This window comes from Parus major, chromosome 6 (assembly GCF_001522545.3).
Source record: "Parus major isolate Abel chromosome 6, Parus_major1.1, whole genome shotgun sequence".
In the NCBI taxonomy this organism is placed as follows: Eukaryota; Metazoa; Chordata; class Aves; order Passeriformes; family Paridae; genus Parus; species Parus major.
In genome coordinates, this window is record NC_031775.1 from 26,883,528 (window position 1) to 26,905,950 (window position 22,423).

Sequence of the window (22,423 nt, forward strand, 5' to 3'; positions counted from 1 at the left end):
TCTCAGAATCTCTAGCCCAGTGGGTATTGACAGCTCCAGCTGATCTGAAAGTCCCTGCTTCTTTTAGTGAGAAGCAAAACCTGTTTTTGTTTAAGATGACAAATCTTGTGTAATGTCTGCCAGAGACTGTACTTGTTCTCAGCCATGGAAGACTGGGAAAGCTTTTCCTGCTTCCAGCAGACAATGCTGTGACACCTGGCCTTATCTTCTGTGCCAGCCTTGCTGCTCTCAAGTGTGGGATCTGGAGCTGAGCAGTTCAAGGGTGCTGTGGAGCAGTGCCCCCACTCATGGCACGCCCTGCAGCCCTTCTGGCTCCCCTGCTCAGACCAGTCCTGCACATCTCCCATGGCCTGATGGCCCTTGGATGATCCACTCCTCCTGCCTGAGTAGACCAAGGGGCCGAGTAACAGCACCTAGGGGTATTTCAAGAACAGCATCAGCTCATGTGCATCAGGATTTGTGTCATTCCTGGAGTCCTGAGTCCTGCCACTGCTTGCTGCCCTGCTGCTTTAGCTGGACACCTCACCAGGGTCTCTCTGTCTGGCATTGGGTCTCATTTTCAGCAAGACTGTTTGCAGGATGGGAGAAATAATAGCATCCAGTATGGATATTGCAGAGCTGTGCAGGGGCAGTGTAGGGATACATGGATACACCTACGTTAGAATGCCTAGAAGGAGTGACCGAGCCATTCCAGCACAACTGGTCTGACTTAGGACTGGTTTCAACCACTGACCTGTGATGGTTGAAAAATTATATTAAAGTATTAATTCTCAACTCAAATGATCAGACAAACGAAACCAGAATAAACAAAAAATACTTATAAAATCGCTTTGATTAGATTGTATGAAGAGCACTGTGAAATTTATATTCAACACATCAGTACTTCTGTTTTTTTTCCTCCTGTGCTCCCAAAGGAAAAGATTTAGTTTGAAGATGGTAGATGATGTTTAGTCATTTAGCTGGAAATTGATCTTATGACTTAAACTACTGGAACAGATTGTTACTTTGGCTTTTCATGAAACTCCTCAATAAATAGAAATTAGATTCTTTCTTTTGTGTGGTGGGGATAAATCGCTTTTTTAAACCTACAGAATTTTTTCCTACCTTAGAGAATAAGGTAATTGACCCAGTTCAGGTTTATAAAGTTGTTTGCAGTTTTAAAAGCATTTTCCCCCCCTCCAGTGGATTGACTGACACATTAGGAAGATAAGAAAGCAGCTCAGTTTTAAATGAATGGAGAAAAATCATATTTGCATAAAACATAACAAAACATATTTTTCATTATCTTTCTTCTGCAGCTGTAGTGCTCTTCGTTGCACAGAAGGCACACATTTATTCTGAAGAGAATATGTGTTTTTGCTGAAATAATAGTGTATGTATTCAAGTAGGAAAATCTATAAATTATAATTGTAAGTCCTACATTTACCTTGTTTTTATAAAGCAATAGCCATACAAAATATTTTGCTTTTTAAGTGATGTTTTGGTGGAGGCCAGTACTTGCATTTTTGCAGCTATATATTCTATTTCTGTCCCGATTGATACATAACGTGGTCAGTCCTTGCCCGTGGCAGTGGGGTTGGAGCTAAATGATCTTTAAGGCTCTTTCCAGCCCCAAACTCCCAAGGACTCCACGGCACAGCGATAATTCTGCTCTCCCTCTCACCTTTCCTGTCCTTCAGTTCTGACGAAGCACTGAGGCTGGAAGAGGGCTGTCTGCGACATTCTTTCCATCACCGATCTGGCTAAGACTTCTGCATCCTTAACTTAGTATGAGGCGGTTTTCTCGGGTTCATTTTATTGCAGTCGGTGCCCGGTACCTCTGGATGTGCCGCAGGAATTCTGGCTTTGCTCGCCGCTCGCCACCAGGGGTCACTGCTGGCCGCGACATCGCGGTGTCCGGCGGCTCGGGGTGACAACCGGCTTCTCCTGCAGGCACTGTTTCCATCATTTGAAGCTCTTCCCTGATCAAAGAATACCTAATCAATTGTTTATTTTATAGCCTTTTTATATTCAAATTGTTTCCTCCAGTGATTTACCAAAATTATGATTTTGCTGAGGTTACAAATCTATTACAGTATCAATTATTAATGCTTAAGAAATAATATACTGAATTGTTCATACTCTCATTAGACCTCATTCAAATACCATTAATCTTTTCTGAGTAGAAGGTATAATGAACTATGGGAATTGAGTGTCTCCATAGTTTAGTGAATGGAGGTAATTTGGATACAAGTGGACATCATGCTTCTGTAGTGTACTAGGAAAAGTTAACATCTGGTTCTGTACACTTTGGATGCCTGGTTGTTGTGTATAGGAAGTAAATGTAACAAGTTGCCCCCAAAATTATAATAAGCATTGGAAAAACATAATCTCCCTGCACTCCCATTTCCCCAAGATAATATTTTAAATTATTGTAAATTTGATGTATATTACTTATTTAGCTTACTTAGTAAACTTCAGCAGCCCTCTCTTCTAAAATTATGTCTGGTCTCTCCTTGACACATGTAAATCTTTGCATCTGGAGCACTCTTTGGCTGGAGAGTATCCTTGCCAAAGAGATCTGATACTTTTTATATGAAGAACTGTCTCTTCTTGTTTCCCTGGAACATGGCTTCTTCAAGCTGCATTTCAAAAAACTCAGCTCTTTATATTGAAAGACTGTGGACTCTTCAGATGCATTATCTTTGTTACTTATTTTGTAATTTATAGACATTTATAATTCACTTCCAAATTTTTTTTTTTCCAAGTGAAAAAGTCAGTAGTTCAAAGGAAATCAGTGGTTTCTGTAACTGGAACATCCTTATTACTCTCCTGTAAACACTCTCCAGCACCAATCTCTTCTTTTGCAGTAGGACACAGTTTTCTAAGGTTACACAAGTCACAGATTTATGCAGTGGGGTAACAGTATTCTTGATTCTGACATGATTCTTTATTCTGACCATTGCTGAGTGGTGATGTAATATTTTCATGAGCTATCCTGAGATGATCCTTAGTTTTCAATTTAAGTATGTTGAATTTTGTGTAATGTTTTATTTGTATTTTCCTCTTGAAAAGTGATGCAGAATGGCATTTGCAAAAGGCAAATTTTTACTTCTAAGATTCGGTATTGTATAATGCATATTGTAACTTAATTTACTGTAATATTATTTGCTTTGATATACACTTATTCTGGTTCAAATACAGTATAGCTTTTCTCCAAAGGTAACATACAGTGCTTAAAGTTTTAGACCTAAGTGATAGGTCATTTAAAAATCTGATGCTTTGTGCCTGTCTTTCAATTTGTGACTTACAGTCTGTCTTCTGAGAAGAATGTGGAAATGCATTGTTATTATTTGAGCTAATCTAATGCTTTCAGTTAGATTGACATCCCATGTTGTCAATTTTTTCATTGAGCATCTGTTAAACATAAAAGTGTACACCATATTTTATCAGAATGAGCAATCCTGACATCTGTAATTAAGCCTCCCCTGTTTCTGCTTTATTGGCTTTAACATCCCTGTCTAACAGATTGTACAAATTGCACATTTGTTTACAAAACAGGTCCAGATTGTTCTTTGAACGTCCCCTCCACGGAGTCTTACTGGATTCTGCCCAATGTGAAGCCCTTCAGCCCCTCTGTGGGCCGTGCTTCCCACAAGGCTGTTCTGCATGGGAAGTTCATGTGGGTGATTGGTGGATACACCTTCAACTACAGCTCATTCCAGATGGTGTTGAAGTGAGTGATTTCTCCTTTGTCATGTCCTTTCTGATGGGGCTTAGGGAAAACAGATCCTACCAGGGAGGGAGCTTCTAATTTAGCTGAAAGGTTTATATCCCTTTCAGATTCTTTATTAATGGTCTTATTTTATGCCTGTAGTTTTCTTATGATTATAGAATGTGAAAATATGGGCAACATCAAACTGTGGGTGATATTTATATGTACTTCAGTTTGGTGAAAAACTGCAAAACATAAAGAGCTTTGTGGTGATAAAACAGTGAAAGAAATTCACTGCTGATACTTTCACACAGTATGTTTTGAATTTCATGTGCATTTTTTATGTTAATTCATGGTTACAAGACATTTGTATTTAGTGCTTACACTTTGCCTGCTGGTACCATGCTAGTTGGTTCAGAAGGTCATCTGTATTCCACTTTTTCATACTTAAGGCAGTTTGTATGTGTGTGTATTTGACCACCTACTGAAAACAAAGTTGAAGCAGCTGTAAACAGGACCCAGGTGATTTGGATGGGAACTTCCTATGTAGAGGCCCTAAATGTGGCAAATGCAAGTGTTTGTATATATTTATTAGCATATTATTAGCATTTACTTCTCTTGCTGTTGTCTACCTGTCCACACATTTGGAATCATCCAAAACAAATCCCATAATCATTTAGATTTTTCTTTTCTACCTTTGTCGTTTATTTTTTATCTCTCTTATCTAATGCTGTGCATTAATTAATTAATTAAAATATAGGAGAATTAAAATCAATCATATAGTGAAGAGGGTGCCCAACAGTAAATCTTCAGAGTAGTACAAAAGCATTGGGGCATGAGCAGTTTGGTGGGGTGGGTTTTTTACATGACTGATAATAGAACAAGTCTTGTGATTTTTGTTAGTTACTCCTATTTTCTGAGATTGGTGATGGGTCCCTTAAAGAGCTGCTCCTGTGCTGCTTGAGGAATATTTAGTGCACTGTCAGAAGTCAGTGCACTGTTGTTCAAAGGCTCATGATGCCCCACTAACAAATGGCCATGTCAGTTAGAGTTAGTTTGAGCACACAAGCCCTTCTATTTTCTCTGCTGGTTAAAAATGTGTGGTTTTTTTTTCTATTTCTCTTCTAGCTACAATTTGGAAAGCAGTATATGGAATGTAGTGCCTGTATCCAAAGGGCCACTCCAGAGATATGGACACACTCTTGCTTTGTATCAGGTTTGGACTCTTAAGTGTTCTGTATAGTAATTTATATGTGTGTGCTGTTAGTGATCCTAAAATGAGTCACTGTGAACAGAGACTTTTGAGGATAATTAAATTTCCAAATATTTTGTATGAATGTTTTTAAGTGACATTATTGCACGGGTTTTGGAACAGAGATTGTGCAATACTTCTCAATCACTTTGGTGACCATTAATCTTCTGAGCTAAACCTGCCAATAAAAGGCAGATGTGTGTGTGTGAGATATAATGGGGCTTGTGGGCAGTGCTCTTGCTCACCAGGCACCAATCCCAGGGGCTGAACCCCACAGGCAGAGCCAACTGCTGGCAGCAGGGTCCTTTGGCAGCACCACTGCCTGGCGTGGGGACTGCTCAGGGAATCCTGGAGCACAAGGAGACAGGACTGGAGACAAGGCTCCAGCATAGCCTGAGGGGGCTGTCAGGGAGATGAGCTACAGAGGGTGACAGACTTGGTAATTGTGACAGAGAAATATGGAATTGGTGTCACAAATTTTCATTTGTTTGCATAAGGCACCCCCAGCAGGGTAGGACAAACAGGATTGTATCCAGTCAGACCAAAGTGTTCATCTCACCTGATAACACCTCTTGAATAACGGGTAACAGTGAATGCCTAGGGAAGAGTATAAGAAAAAATGACAGGAACTTACTGAGAAGCTTCCTCAGAATACTGTCCTACTTTGCAGCTGGGATTTCATAAAATAGGATAGTATTTTTGTGGAAAAATTATGATTCCCTGTTGTTTATTTATTTATTTATTTTCAATTTTTGCACCATGTATTTATTTTAAAATTGACATCATCCTGTCCATAAGAATTCCAGAATATTTTTTTAAGAAATAAAACCTTTTCAGAAACTGGTACTAGCTGGTTTAATTTTGATAGTCCCTTCTTATTCTCCGTTTATTTCCTCATACTACTCATGATTTTCTGTAAGGCCATCACACTCTCTACCATTTCTTTTTCATACTGAAAATTCCTTGTGTTTTTAGTAATCTTCTATAAGGAAGATATTTCATACCTTGAATAATGTTATATCATGGCCTTTAGCTCTTCTAATTCTGTTACATTCCTTTAGAGAAAGGAGGAATCACAGTCTTTAGTGTGACTTCTTACCTCAGACATTGATGTTATAGGGAATTCAGGGTCTAATTTATTTCCTAATAATTATTTAGGGTACTTTAGCTTTTTGAAAATCTGCTATTGTTTTTGAGCTGGTAGTTTTACAGAACTGTCAGTTACATCATCAGGGTCTCATTCTAGACAATTCAAAACCCATCCCCCCCATATGTTTATAGATTTTAAATTGGTTTTTCGTGTAAGGTGTCTTTTCATCCTTATGCACATTAGCATTTATTTACTCTTTAGGTTTTTTTTCTTGCATTGCACATGCAGTATTAGGAGATTCTTCTGCAATTATTTGCATTTGACTATTGTCTCAGCTATTTTAAATAACATAGTATAGTTAAAAAGTATTGGTGTTTTTCCACTTATCCCCATGCCAGCTTGTTTTTAACATATCGAACAAGCAAATCCCAGTTGTGCATGTCTGTGGGACACCAGTAATGACCTTTATTCACTTAAGAAGTGACTATTTTTTACCCCAAACTTTACTTTATAGACTTAATTAGCCTTGTCTTGTCTCCTTTCCTTGTTCCAGAACATCTTAGCTCCTTTAGGGCACAAGGAATATCATCAAGCATCTTTTGGAAATTTCAGGTACATGTATCATCTGGACCTTTGATTTCTTCAGAAAAAGCCAATGCTGTATTTATTTGCAAGATAGAACAATTTTTTCAAAAATTCATAGAATTTTTCTTCATCTGTTTGTCTGTTTCACTTGCTGAATTCTGTCCTTTCTGCCTCTCCCTTACCAGTCCTTTGGTATGGACACATTTTTAAGTAGGAATTTATATACTACAGACAGGGGTTAGCTCTTTAATTTCTTCAGAGCTGATTCCAGGGACCTTATTTTGCCAGGTTAGGTATTTTTTTTCCTACTGCAACTTTCTGTTTCTGGTTTTTCGTTATAGAAATACCTGTAAAGTCTACCATGAAGAATTCATGTTGGAAAGTTAACGTCATTTTATTGCTATGGTTTTCACTACTTAGAATACTCCTTCAGTCTGTTTGCAACACAAAGTATCTAAAAGTAAAGTGTATTGCTAATGCATTTGAAAAGTGATGTCTTAGTACTTCATATATAAACTTTGAAGGCATCTCATTAAGGTGTTTCATTGCTTGCCTTGGTGTGGGTCTCTGTTTTAATCTGGTAAAGTTTCTGAACTTTGTTTTGAACTACTTTTTTCTTCTGGGTTTCCATTATCCTTCTGTTAAGTTAAACTTTATTTATTTTGTTATTTGTAATGGAAAGTTTTGTTTTCTTTTTCAAATAGGAAGCTTTCTTGTAATCTGAGCAAAAATGACTTACGAAGTCTTAGAATTCATTTTTTCACATTTTTCATATTTATATTTTAAAAATCTTACCCCTTTAGTTTCTTTTTATGTTTGGTCTTCTTTTATATAGTGAGTGCTTCCTCTAAGTTAAGAGGAATTGAAGGCATGGGCTGATATTTTAGTTTTGTCTTGTTTTTGTGGCATCTGTTGTTTTTACAGTGATGTTGAATCTATGTGTGGTGTGGTCAATATGGTAGAGGTGTTTTCAGTAGTACTATAACTAGGTTTTGTGTATGCCCTAACATGAACTTAGTTCCCTGTCAGTTCCCTGATTCATTAATGTCTTATCTGTTCTTTGAAAGGTCAGATCTTTTTGACCAGTGACTTTGATTATTACAGTTCTTGTAGAATGTGGACTTTTTTAGTCAAGAAACATTTGAGTAATATATCATTTAGCAGTTCAGAATAAAGGCTTAAAATATAATGTAACCTTTTTATTTGACAGTGCTAATATTTTCTTGAGACATTCCAAACTAAAGGGTAACTGTTTTAGAAGCCCTTTCACCTGCAAATATTAAAATATGATAGCTCTGTGTTAATTCAGACGTCTCTTTGGATCTCAGTGAAGAAGTGAAACTCATGTTAATAATAATGAAAGCTGCAAGCAAAGGTATAGTGAAGAAGCTGTGGCTGTTGTTGCAGACATATGCTAATTAACAATTAGGATTCACTGATAATGAACCTATATGAAATAATTAACTACTATGCTGCTTGTACTAGTGATTATGTCAAATGTCAGAAGTTACCCGGGCCAAAAGGAGCTCATCATGCAAGTCAAAGAAATTTCAAGGGGAAAAAGTATGCCCTTCTGGAATAAGTTCTTACATTAACTTGATAGGATAAAGTTCTGATGTTTTTCCTTTTAGATCTTCAGTCTCTTTAAAAAAACCAGAAAAAATAATTGAGAGTGAAGAGCAGTAGAACATAATACCTAGAGATGGCAGCTTTGAGCTGTGTTTTCAGCTCTGTACCAGTAATTGTGTAATGTTTCCTTTATGGTTAGGAAAAAAATATCCACAGAGAATAAATTAGATTAAGTTTTTGACTTGAGCTCCTGAGATTTCAAAGCCTAGTGCTAGGCTGGAGGGAGAGCACAGAGCCAGCGTTTCCTGATTGTGGTGCAAGGTAAATTGCAGCTGTGTGATTGACTTTGTGGAGAATGAAGTAAGTTACTGAGCCCATTTCCCTCAGAAAGCTGCTTTGGTAAAAACTGAAGTACTGCTCTTTATTATGAAGAAAAAAGATCTGAGGACTCCCACTGATGTATAGTTATAACAAATCCTCAAGACTTTTTATACATTTATAGAGGAGAAAGCATAAAAGAACTCTTGCTTTTAGACCAATTAAATTGTTAAATAATGTTCAGGCTGGTTATTGGAAAGGTCCTGTTTGGAAGTGGTTCTACTGCACCTCAGAAATTGAATGTAGTTTCTGGCACCTTGCTACTGAAAATATCAACATACATTCAAATAATTTATATAAGAAATAGGCTTATAAAGAGACTGGAGAAAATGACTTGTAAGGTTTTTAGAGTAGGTACATTCAGTTTTGATAAACACGACTGGGTAGGGAGTTAAATTCCAAAATACTATTCCCTGGAATTAAGGAGAAAGGGAGTTGCCTGCAAGGTGTATATGTGGTCACTGTAATCAGTTAGTTTTTGATAGTATCACCTAAATTGGTTGAATTTGGCCTTGTAATTGAACTGATGGTGCTGGTCCCAGGATAGTGGAAGGATGGCTGGGCTTTGAGGTTTGTTTTCTTTGAGTCTGGTGATAGACATGAAACAGGCAAGCTGATGTAGTAACCATAAAGTACACAGACCATTTTATATATAGTCAAATTTAATTTAACTCATTTGAGTTTTATGTATGTTACTTCCACTTTTAAAACTTTATTAAGAAAGGGTAATTGTTTTGATTCTTTTTACAAATTAATTGGTATTGATGTTGACTCTGTATATATCTTCTATTATTTTTATTAGTCTCATCAAAAGCTAGTGTTAACAAAGCAAAAAAGAGTAAAAACTTTTCCTACTTTATTATGAACGAGATAAAATCTTTCACCAGTTGGTTTATTGCTATACTTTTAATGCCTATTTGTGTTGGCTATTGTAGTACAATTTGAATAGCACTGGAAATACAAAAGTATTTTCTAACTCTTCTATTAAGTAGCTATTGGTAGGTTGTACCAGCAATTTCTGTACTTTTATTGTTCTGTGACTTTGAATTATGTCTTATGCACAAATTGCTCTCTTATTCTGATTTGCAGATCTCAGAAGTGTGAGAAGTAGGTGAGATGAGCTGCCCTACACTTCTTGCATGTAGTCTTGAGAAAATCCTATTCAGAGTTCCCTACTATGAAGTGGCCCTCATTTGTCAAGAGATTGATTATTTATGTAGAAGTGTCATATTTTTCATTCCTTGTTTCAGTGTTATATTCCAATTGGTTTGAAAGTGAAGCCCTAGTAAGATCACCTTAATTAATACCTTTAACTAAACACAGCGACCACTGGAAAACTGCAAATAATGGAGAAACAAAGTGACAGCACTCTTGATTAGGTTGATCTCCTGACATACACTGTGGTGCAGTATTGTCTTGACCCTGAATTTGGTCCTGTTGGGAACATAAGTTAAAATGTAACTCTCCTGTAACTTACTCAGGTTCTTATTCAGAGAGTATATAGTCCCACAACAAACTAAGAATTAATAAATCAGGCTTCAGGAGGAAGAGTTAATTGAAGACTGCTTTCCAGTCTGTCAGACCTGCTCTAATGGGAAGATTACTGGATCAAGTAGAAATGTAACTAATTTTTAATTTTGGTATAACACATAAAATATTCTTGATACAGTTAACCATATTAAAGGAGATAACAGTTTATAGGAAGGAAGAGGAAGTATTAAACAGTCCTTAAGCAGGTGATACATGATGAATGCAAAACAGGATTGTGCTGGATAAATTATTGCCAGATAACATTTTATGAGAATTGTATTTTGCTTGGGAAAAAAAATTTGATAATTTCTTTAATGATGTACCGATTTGACTAAATTTTTAGAAATTTCAGGTAGAAGTACATTGAACAAAAATCCTAATAAATGTTATATAATTTCAATACCAAGGCGTGGATAACAGTCTAGGGGAGAAAATAGATTGATGATCTTGTTTCTAGAAAATAGAGAATGACTGTTCATGTAGTTTGTGAGTAGCATTTCTTTGGCCAATTCTTCAGGAACAGTTTAGATTTATATAAAAATTAAGGCAGAAAACTCATTTCTGAGAGAAAAACTTTTCTGTGTAGCTATGATATAAGAAGAAGAAATACAAAATGAAAATTGTGTGGTTATTTTAATGTGATTAACTTACTTCCAATTCATTAGAAATGGATTATAAATGATGCCTTTGTTACATTTTTTAACAGGTTATTTAGTGGTGTCTACCAGATAAGATTCTTTTGGAATGCAGGCAGGATTTGCATAAGAGTATGTCATTCCAAGGTACAGCCTGAGCAGCTAAGTATTGTTCCTTTAGGAAAAAGAAAAATCGTGAAGTCTTAGGAATAAAAATATGATAAGTTTTAGAAGTCTTGAATTACTGCATTTTTATAAAATATAAAATCAACATTATCACTGAGATAAGGTGTAGGGAAGAGAACATGGCCAAGGTCAATGGAACAAATTATTTTGGCTGTTAGTTCAGGGTTCAATGTGAAGTGTGTACAGGTGTTACTCTGCTCTGATGTACAGTCTATTGACTGGGACTTAAGGGGCAAGTGAGTGCTCCTGGTCTTTTGGTGATCTTTTAAAATATCCTCCTTGATCTCTTTCATTTTTCCACACTGCAAAATGCTCATCTGTCAAGGTTGCTTGAGCATCTCTTCCAGTGTTGACCATTCTCAATGAGAAAAGAGAAATATTTATTCTTATATTTAAATTTAATTTCTTCTAATCCAAATTGTGTGCATGGTATCTGGTTTATTTGCTGGACTACCTTGGGAAGAGTCTGGCTCCCTCCCAAATAAAATTAAATGCCTGGTGGGATAGGTTAAAATAGAGGTATTTTAACCTGTCCCACCAGGCATTTAATTTTATTTGAATTATTTGTCTATTTAAAAAACATTGTTTCCAAAGATGATGATAGTGTCAATAAGATGAAGAAATTAAGAGGAATGTTATGGCTGTAAATTGTATTGATTCTTCTGACATTCAGATTGTGACAGTTTACTTTTTATCCTATATTTGAGTTATTCCATTGATCTTATTTTGTCCAGTCAAAAATGTGCATCTCATTCATTACTCTATAAGAGAAATCCTAGATCAAATTAATTTTTTCTTCTCTTGAGAAATGTGATTTAACTATTTTGTTCAAATCCTGGCTTTGGTCTTATCATTCCTGTCTTTTGTTGTCATCCCTGCCTCCTCCCTGACCAATATGCACACTCAAATATTTACAGATCATATACCTTTTGTCATCTTTTTTTATCACTATGGTCCATCAAAATTTTCCACTGAAGTAGGTTTTTCAGGGAAAAAACGTGATTTGAGAAAATGGAAACATTTCTTGGAAAGGTTTGGTTCCATTGAAGCAAACAGGAGCTGCACTGGCTGTTCTGTTGGCGTGGACCTGAACAGCTGCCCAGAAACCAGCTGATGTGATCTGTAGGGTGGGAATGTCATGATTGAGTGAGCTGTCGACCTGCTCTGTCTACAGGAAGAAATTTCTCATTTTTCTGGAATTCCCTACTGAGCAGGAAGTCTCAAGTTCAATAAGCAAATTACTTTTCTATACTTTAATTTGCATAAAGTAATAGTTATATGAAATTTTGGTTTAAAAACCACAAGGTCTTTCAAGGTTCCCGTAACTTCTTAGAGAATGTTACTCATATGATGTAATATATCTAATATGGCCAAGGTTAATTTACTGAATAGATGCTTAACTTTTCTATTTCACACTGTAATTGAAGGTGTTGGTTTTGATACCTGATATCAGAACTTTAAAATACCAATGTGTTGGAGGCCTTGTATTTTCATGGTGCTTATCTACCTGTTTTGTTATCTCCATGAAAAAAATCTGCTTCTTGTCCTTCTCTCTCCTCTAGACTGAGTACAGTTTTTAAGATCTATAATTTGGGCCAGATTCTTCACACTTTTCTTGCACTAATTTCACAAAGACTCTCAATTTTTTATTTTTTGTTTCCTTTTTAAAAAATATTATTTTACTTTGCAGTCCTGCTTGGTGTGCTATCTTATAAACAAATATCTACTATGCTTAATTCAGGTAAAGATCAGCAGTGTTTGTGAACTAGCATACTTTAAACTCTATATCTTATGTGTTGTGTCCAGAAAGCCTCAGCTTTAGCATATACCTTAATTTATATTTAGTATATAAGCAATTTATAAAGGTAATATAAAATTGATAAAGGGATTCCTTCTTTTCTGTTAAAATTTTTATGCTGCATAGGAATGTTTGCACTCGTATTGTTCCTACAGTCCATTCCTGTAATGACTTTCCAAATAAATGTCTATCTTCCCATGCTTAGGAGGTTGGGTCTTGCCCTGTATGTGTGTAACTTTTTTTAAATTCCAGTTCTGTATTTCTTCCACTGACTTTGGTCTCAGCTTGTTTTTCTCTGCGTTCAGCTGATCATCACTTACTTTTAAAGCATTTTTCACCAGTGTTAGGAGCTTCTTAATCTCAGAAATACCCCTTAGCAAATCTTAGTTAAATCCAGTTTTGTGGCTGATAAAGCAGTTGTCATGACCTTCTTGTCTTTTTCTCTGTGAATATTCTTGTGTACAGGATCTCTGTGTCACTTAAAAGATTGCTCCTCACAGAAGCACTCTTTTATCTGAACTTGGAATCATTTAAGCAGAACTGTGAGGAGGACTTTGCTATTGTCAGCTGTCTGAGAAATCATTTCAAAGTTCATGCAGCTCTTTAGGTCACCTTTCTTTTTTTAAAGTGTCTTTTCTCAGTGTCAGAATTTTTTTCCTTTCCAATAATGTTGTACAGCCCCTGCAGCTCCCTAATTATCTCCCCCTTTATGCCATAGTCGGTTATCAGCATTTAATAATAAATAAATAATTCACAATTTTAGTGATGTTGATTTGACTTTGGACATCTATGTGGTATTGTAAGGCATAAACCATATAGGATCCTTTCAAGAAGAATATTTGTTCAAGCCATTCCTTTTGGGTCAGTGCACATTCTTCTTCAGTTTTTCTGGGTCTTTACCAAGCTCTTTGAAATGTTTTATCTCCTAGGAAAAGAATGGGATCAGATACATATCTCTCTAATCCTACTACAAATTCCTTCTGTGAACATCTTTTGTTCAAACATCACCAGTAGCACAGAGTATCCCTGCATAGGAATAATTTAAATTCCAAATTGAGAAATGTTCACCTGCCTCATATAAAAAAAGTAGTTGAAAATGTTACAGAAGTTTCAAGTGTACTCTTGAAGAGATATTGGACAGTTTGATCAGTCATTTGCTGACTAATCTCACTGGGTAATGAGAAGTCTTTTCTTACCATTCTGGACTCTGTTCCTTACCATCAACCACAGGTGTATGGGCAGCACTGTAACCCTCTAAAGCCTTTTAGACTTTAGAAAAGACTTGTCATTCTGCTGATCACCTGTATTTGCAATGCCTGCCCATTCATAGAGTCAAGAGTTCATCTTTCTTGATGTGTACTATGATAATAACCTGAAATTACATATCTATGTTTACAAATCCATCAAGTCCTTTTACAACGTCTGAAATTACTGCATCATCAATGCAGAAACTTCTTTGGTAGTTTCCATATCTTCCAGACTCTTTTTCTGCGTATTTCACGCCAAGTCAAACTTTACCAATTGTGCCAAACCTACAGCTTCTTATTTTTTTAAATTTAAACCTGTTAAGGCTGAGTTTAGGGTAAGCCCCAGAGTATCAGTTGCAGAGTTCTGATGACAGCTGCCAGCTGTACAGCATGAAATGGGATGCAGAGTGTATGGGGTGGTTATGTCCTAGCATAACTTCAGCAAAGACTGAGTATCAATCTCAGAACCAAAGGAAGTTTTTTCCATCCAGTATAAACTGTCCTTGAGCAAGTCTGGGAAGCCAACAATCTGGAATTTGTTCTGTGACTTTGCATACCTTGGCTTGCAAATCCAGATGAAGCAAAATTCCGTAGGATTTGCTTTCAGTCAATATTTAAGTAAATCACTCATTACTTAGCAGAACAGATGGCTCTGCTGTTTGAGGTGTGTGGTTTGTGATGGCTGGAATATCTGTTTTGCATTCCTTAAAAATAACTCAAAGTACTCCCCTATGGGACTTGATTTTAGTAAATGTGCTCAAGAGGAGACAGCTGCATCCTGGGCCACATCAAAAGAGACACGACCAGCAGATTGAGGGAGGTGATTCTGCCCCTCTGCTCTGCTCTCATGGAGCCTTGTGTCCAGCTCTGAAACACCCAGCATATGAAGCACTGTTGGAGCAAGTCCTTAGGAAGGGCCACTGGGGTGATCAGATGTCTGAAGCACCTCTCCAAGAGGACAGGCTGGAAGAGTTGGGGTTGTTCAGCCTGGAGAAGGCTGTGGTGGCTCCTTATAGAACCTTCCTGTACCTAAAAGGGCTCAAAGGGAGCTGGAGGATGATGTTTTACAAGGGCATAGAGTTCTAGGACAAGGGGAGAAGGCTTTCATCTATGTGAGGGCAGGTTTGGTTTAGCTAGTGGTAAATTCTTCAGTGTGAGGGTGGTGGGGCCCTGGCACAGGGTACCAAGAGAAGTGGTGGCTGCCCCATCTGTGGAAGTGTCCAAGGTGAGGTTGGACAGCCTGGGAGAGTGGAAGATTGCTTGGAGCACCAGGGATAGTAGAAGGTGCCCTGCCCATGGTAGTGAGGGTGGAAGATGATGATCTTTCAGGCACCTTCTAACCCAGATTATTCTATATACACATTGTCCCTTTTCTTTGGGTTCTGGTGACTGGATTTTCTCAGAACTTAAATTGCTTTGCTCATAGGAGAGAATGTGATCTCTTATGCACGTGCTGAATGAAATCCCCGTAGACTGTGTGGAAAATCACATTTTAATTCTGTGAACTCTTTCTTAAGAAAACAATATCCTTTCTGTTTGGCTTTTTTTAAAATAGAATGCTGCAGTATGGATTATAGGAGCCATGTAATTAAAGGTTTTCTGGTTGAAATAATCTCTTTGAGATTCATTTTGGTGTCATTTTCATGGCTAGGTTTGTTTTTCAGAGAAATAGACTCCTTATCATTGTTGGTGTAGTTTAAATATCATTGTCTGGGATTAGCATCTGATATTGAGCTGGTTAATGTAAGATTAAGTGTGAAGATTTAAGTCAGATTGCTCAGTTATGAAATATTGCTCAGCAGAGGAGTATGCAGTTCAAATATTACCTTTCTGTAATCCATTATTTGTTTTCTCCTCTCTCCCTTCCCATTTTTACAGGAAGACATCTACATGTATGGAGGCAAAATTGAAACAAATTATGGCAATGTCACTGATGAACTGTGGGTTTTCAACATACCCAGTCAAACATGGAGTACCAGAATTCCTGCAGTCCTTGTCCATGGACAGCAATATGCTGTGGAAGGTCATTCAGCACACATAGTAGAGCTGGACAGCAGAGATGTGGTTATGATTGTAATTTTTGGATATTCTTCAATATATGGTTACACAAGCATTGTGCAAGAATACTACATCAGTAAGTCACTTTCAAATCATTTAGATCATGTACTGATAGAAAAAGTGCTGTTTTTTTAAAGTGAAAAAAGATGATTTTTATTTTTTCAGAGAGAAAAATGTGTGTTTTGCAAAATAAATAAAGCCTTGCCTTTTATTCCTTCAAATTATGTACATAAGAGTTCTTGTCAAGTAATTGTGTTTCATAATTGTGTTTCATGTGAATTTGGAGCACAGTGGCTTTTTCCATTTTTGTACATGGTTGTGGTACCCTAAAGGGGGTAAAAATTGAAACCAGAAACTCCTCACCGTGGTAATTGTGATGAAACATAGGTTTTAACACAGACTTGCTGGTTTTACCACACAGTAGAAGAACAAAGCCAACAATAATTTAGTTATTTTAAAGATTCTTTTGGTATATTATTTTCATTCTGTTGTATTCTTTTTAAATGTAATAACTTAGTTCATCATTATATATAGGCTTCTCTCTTAAAGATATACATATTGCTGTTAGAGGTAATAATTGAAAATGAACTCGAATTTTCTGTAAATAACCTACCATATCTGCCTGGGGTTCCCCTTGTGAACTGCAAGCTGTTCGTAGGGGTGATTTGAAATGCTAAAATTAAATAAACCAAGAGAAATATTTTTATAATGTTCATGGTACAGATAAGATGCTATTTCAGTGGAATAATATTGAAAATCTACACCTGATAAATTTTTAGGAATATTTATATGCCTACTAATTAAATTTATGGTCTTCTACTTTTGTTAAACTCGACAGGAAAAAAAGAATTAATCTAAGTCTCTCAGTTATTTATGCAATTTTAGAAGGTGTAATACAAAATTTCAAAGTAATACCTACATGCTAAAGGGTAATAATTGTTTCTAATTGTTCCATTTAGCTTCTTTTTTTTCCATGTATGCATATTTATAGAAACACTGTTTAAACAGGTTTATAGATTGGGGAAATCCCTTCAAAACTCAGATGGTTCTTATGCTCTCTGGCATTATCTCTCATGGCAGTGTCAAAATTATATAACAGTGTTGAAAAAGGATAAAAGTGAGTGGCAGTAAGAGGAAGAGCACCATAATGTGCTTTATTCACACTGAAAAATTCCAATTTAACTGCATAAAATCTACTATAAAACTCTGGTCTTAGAGTGATGTTTCACCACAGTATTCTAAGATTTGTTAAGCATTAAAGGCCATTTTTTGGAAAAACGTACTTCCATAAAGTTGTTTTTTTGACCTATTAAAAAAAAATTTTTTTTTTTTTTGTGAAGGAAACAATATGTTCTCACTTTCTTCATGCTTATTCACCATAATGTCTGTTGGAAAACTTTAAATTATTTGCTTCTTCTCTTGGAACTTTAAATTATTTGCTTCTTCATATGCTGCTAATTTAATATGGAGTAGAAGTACCAATTTTATTCTCACCTATTATTGTTAGTTTAATTAGGAAGAAGGGAACATGATTTGTAGAGTAAAATTTTCTGCCTGGCTGATTTTATTGATGGCCTTATGGTTGAAATGGACAGCCTGTTCCTGTTTTAATTTTTTTTATGTTACAGCTAAGTTTGTGGAGGATTAATAAAACAGTGTAGCACATATAACATACAAAAATAAAGAAAAAAACCTCAAACCTTCCCTACCCCTATGGTGATAAGCTTGGAGTAAGAGAAGGCAGTTCTCTGTCAGTTATGTGTCAATTATTCTCAAGTTATAATGTCTCCTTTTTGAGAGTATATTTTTGTCACGTTCTAGTGAGACATTTAGTTTATTAGAGAAAATGTGCTTCACTTGCATCAAATACAACGGAAACTTGTAGCAGCATAGGGCATTACTGTGTAAAACCCATTGACTTCAGCAAGTCTCCTCATCTGATGAAGGATTCCTTGCAGCACTTTGCAGAACATAGTGTACATAAACCACTGCTGCCACAGACAATTCTCATGTTTCATTTCACCTCTCTGCATCTCCCTGCTTTCCCTCCCCTCTAAGTTATATGAATTTTGTGGTAAATTTTCCTGAATTCTGTGTTGGCCATGGCACTTATCTACAGTTTTGCAGCTGTAAGAACACATTTTTAACCATAAAGTTGAATTAAGAATGACCATTTCTTGGGAGGACTTCAGCAGTTCAGGATCCAAACTTAAAAGAACTAGGAAGTGGGAATTATTCCTGTGAACCCACCTGAATATGAAAGGAAACCTCATAAAAATAAGGGCTTCTGACATTATAAAAAGAAAAATAAAACCCCAATTTTTTCTTTCTCTGCTTGCTTTAAAAGCATATTACTTTAACATTTCAAATTGTACTGTTACTGTTTCTACATGTTATTAGTAATGGCTTTTAGTCCTAATGCAGGCTATTTCCCAAGCATTTACCACATGCCCACTGAAAGAAGGAGACATAGAGGCAGTTTACCCTTTGGTTCATAGGAACTGAAACCTCTAGGATCCAGTTCTTTGATCAACTTGATACATGAAATTCTGGTGCTAAAGCCTTCTTTAGTTCCTGACACCATGGTTTCCATGGGGTCTGGGTTAAGATACACCTGAAGAGGTTTAAAATAACTGTGGAAATTGCTAGCTTTTCATGTAGGTATGTAGTTCTTATTAATAAAACATGCCAATCAAAGGTGTACCTGATCTCAAAATGTCTCTGGCATTGTCGGATTAGGGGAAAAAGTCATTTCTATCAGAGTAAAATAAATTCTGGAATAATTGGACAGGGTTTGCAGGCTGATTTTCACCATGCAAAGGCAAGTGAATTTATTCCAAAGGTGTGGTGGTTGCTGCAGGAAGAAAAGATTCCTGTTGTCCTTTCTTGCTGTGCCCAGACTTACAACTTCTGAGGAGCCAGTAAATCCTGATGTGGGAATTATGTGAATGATTTTACTAACTTGAACCATAAAGCTTTTCTGGGTTACTCCCCAGGGAAATTTATTTCCCTTTAGGTTAGCAATACCTCATAAACCTTTGAAGAATCTCAATGTGAGTCTCAAGGTGAATATAATAATTGTGTTTTGTTTTAGCTGAGGCTTATAAAGACTCCTTATATATTAAGAAACTTCTGAATAAGTCTTCTGTGATTTTATTTTATTTCTTTTACAAGACAGAGATTTCTTTGGATTAACATAATATCACTGTATTTTAGACTGATTTCTTTTTTTTTATGGCTTTAGGAGTAGGTTATAGATTGCTTTTGATTAAAAGTATTTATTTGAAATGCTGTAAAAAGGAATGTCCCCATGATGTAACATGCCTACTCTTTTTTGTTAAAGTTAACATAAGCTTCCAAGTTGCTTGTAAAATTTTCAAGTTTGTCACTGTGATAAAATGAAGGTGGCACACCAAGGTTCTTCTTGGACATTTTGTTCTTTTTACCTGATCTATCTGAAGGTTGTATTATAAGGACAGATCAGACCAATGTATCTTCCTTATTTTTACACTGTGTACTAGACTAGAAATTTAAATCTGGAAAAAAATTTTAAAAACTCCTATTTCATTATTTCTGGCTTGTTCATGAAGCTCTTTCTGAATTTGAGTTTTTTAGCTGTGTATAATGTAGTTTCCCATGACTAATTTGGTCACTCAAGTACTTCTTATTCTTATATATATATATTTCTACATTCTTGTCATATAATGATAGAAAGAGGGGGATCTCTAACTGTGAGGAGGGGTATGTAAACACCTTCAATAAAAATTGAGTTTTTGTTTAAAAAAAAAAGGTAGGTGAAGATTCATATCAATAAACTGCTTCAAAAAGTCAAATCATATGCATAGTAGTGTCTTTAAATATAGACAGTGTTGTATTTTGTCTGAATAATACAATATTCAAGATGCTGAAGCATGAATGATATCTAAACTGTACATACACGTTTCAGTATTTGAAATTCAGGCAACTCAGCTAAATTTTAGAACGTCAAGAAGGAGAAAAAACTGTAACACTGTTTTTGACTTTTATTTCAGAAAGATGTTGCTGAACCTCTTTTCTTGAATTTAGGTAGTTATTCATAGCACTTTTTTTTTCTTTTTTTTTAATCCAGAAAGAACAGGTTTCCATATTTCCACCCAAGTCATGTAAAGTGATGCAATATACAATGTCACTGTGCCAGTGTTCTAAATGCTACACAGTCATAGACCTGTTTAGGTTGGAAAAGAGCTCAGGCTCATCAAATACGACTATTGCTACATAAACCACAATGCTTCATAAATGCCACATGAACCAGTCAGATAGAAATGCAAAATATTCTATTATTCATATTATCAACAGCATTGTTCCAATTTATGTGGAGAAATAGTTCTTTTCCCCTGAAAGGTATATGCCAATCTCTGGGGCTGATCATTAAATAAATAAATGAAGATCCTGTTGGTAATAGAAAGGTGTATCTGCAGGCTGACTCCTCACCAGCTCACTTACAGAATTATATCAAGTAAATCTATTCATTATCAAAGTAATATGTATGTAATATACAGTATATCAGTACAAATTTGATGTTTGTGTTCAGAATAGCACTTTTTCATGGCTTGATAATGTCCAATGTGGAGATTGAAATAAAATACTGCTTATATTACACTACACACGAGTAGTGTAAATATTCTGTGTCAGCTATAAATAGTCTATTAGACAAATACTGGCATTCATACACACAAAAAAAAATCATAATTCTTCCTCAGAATCTATACTTTATAATTTGTTACTGAAAAAATGTAACTTATAGAGACAGTGCCTGGAAACTATTTAAGGAAAGTATGACAGCAAAAGTAATAACTAAAAATCATGAGCCTCTTCATGAGAATCTGGAGGAAAAAGAGTTAATCTAAGATACCTACATAATATCCAATAAAAGCTGGAATGGGATTTAAGCTAACTTGCAGAGGAAGCAAGGTGTGTGGTGTGTGCTAGCCTTGGATAACTAACTTTATAATGGCAGCCAGTTGAAATTAAGAATTGAGAATTGGCTCCATTTTGAATGACCTTGTCCAGACTTTGTTCTTCTGACAATCTCCAAGAGGCTGGAAGTGAATTACTTCTTTAGTTTCTTATCTGTAGCTCTGACTCCCTGTTATCACAGGCTCTTCTGTATAGGCTGCTTTGTGCAGGAAATACCTTCTGGCTTGCTCTTTTTGTGACTGACATTTGGGAAGATGGAGGGAAGGGAAAAAAGACATTTTGGGGCTACAGGAAACAAGAACTCACTAAACAGCTGGGTTTTTTTGCTATGGAAAAATATTTTCCAGTTGTATTCTCTTCTTCAGTCGTAACCGCTATTGTGGCTGGTTTTATTTGGTGTCTCTTTGCAGTTATTAATCATGTGATGTAAAATGTGGATTTAAATGCCAATTTAATGAGCTGCTATCAAATTATTCTTTTGTGATTGTTCTGCGACTGAATGGGTATATTTGCAGTTAAACAACTAAGAAACAGTGATTGGAAATGGATTTCAGCTCAATAATTTTACGGTGACTCCCAAAGTGTCTGCCTGTATCTATAAACACTTAGAGCTACCTTATGTTATGTACTTCTCACGACTCAGTGCAGTTCAGTCCCTGCCAGGCTCCTCCAGACTCCCCATGACTGAGCACAGGTGTTCCTAATGAATCTGAAGGAGCTGGAGCACTGAATTCTCATCAGCCATCTCTGGCGAGAATTAATCATAACACCTGATTTCATATTTTCATTAAGCTTTGGGCCTTCTTTTTTGTTTGTTTAGTGAGAGTGCTGAAGTCACATGTGGGAGAGCTTGAGAAACTGCCTGGCAGCTGTAACAATGATGTATTTGTGATTTGATTAAGAGTAGCAGATAATGGTCTGACATCATTATCTAATTGCAGGTATTTTGATACATTGGTATAAAACTGCTTAAAACAAATCCCAATAGTTATTGCTGTGTTTAGAATTATAATGGAAATTATTTTATGACTTAAAACTTTTAGTTTAACTGGGATTTAGCAGTAGTAAGCCTTTAAATTATGTTTCTTGTAATGTCTCTTCAAGGGTCTAACTCTTGGCTGGTACCAGAAACAAAAGGAGCAATTGTTCAAGGTGGATATGGCCATACCAGTGTCTATGATGAACTGACAAAATCTATTTATGTCCATGGTGGATACAAAGCATTGCCTGGCAATAAGTATGGACTGGTGGATGATCTTTACAGATATGAAGTTAATACTCGGACATGGTAAGTTGGATTTATGGATTTATTGATTTAGGAAACCAAGTTATAGGTTACTGAAGAAACCAGAAGTGTAGAGTAAGGTTGTAGCAATGGTATGCAGGTACCTCTATATCCTTTTCACATTTCAGAGCAACACGTTCTCTGCAACAAAATGTAAGAA

At 36.1% G+C, this 22,423-nt stretch overlaps 1 protein-coding gene across 4 annotated transcripts in view; it reads left to right on the forward strand.

Annotated features, from left to right (window-relative positions):
* Positions 1-22,423, forward strand: part of ATRNL1 (attractin like 1) — a 431,935-nt gene that overhangs the window by 50,660 nt on the left and 358,852 nt on the right. For all 4 annotated transcript variants that reach the window (XM_015633605.3, XM_019007290.2, XM_033515621.1 and 1 more), the window contains exons 6-9: positions 3,541-3,715; positions 4,823-4,910; positions 15,843-16,098; positions 22,083-22,266. In XM_015633605.3, coding sequence (XP_015489091.1) covers positions 3,541-3,715; positions 4,823-4,910; positions 15,843-16,098; positions 22,083-22,266 — 703 coding nt within the window. The remainder of the gene's footprint in view (positions 1-3,540; positions 3,716-4,822; positions 4,911-15,842; positions 16,099-22,082; positions 22,267-22,423) is intronic.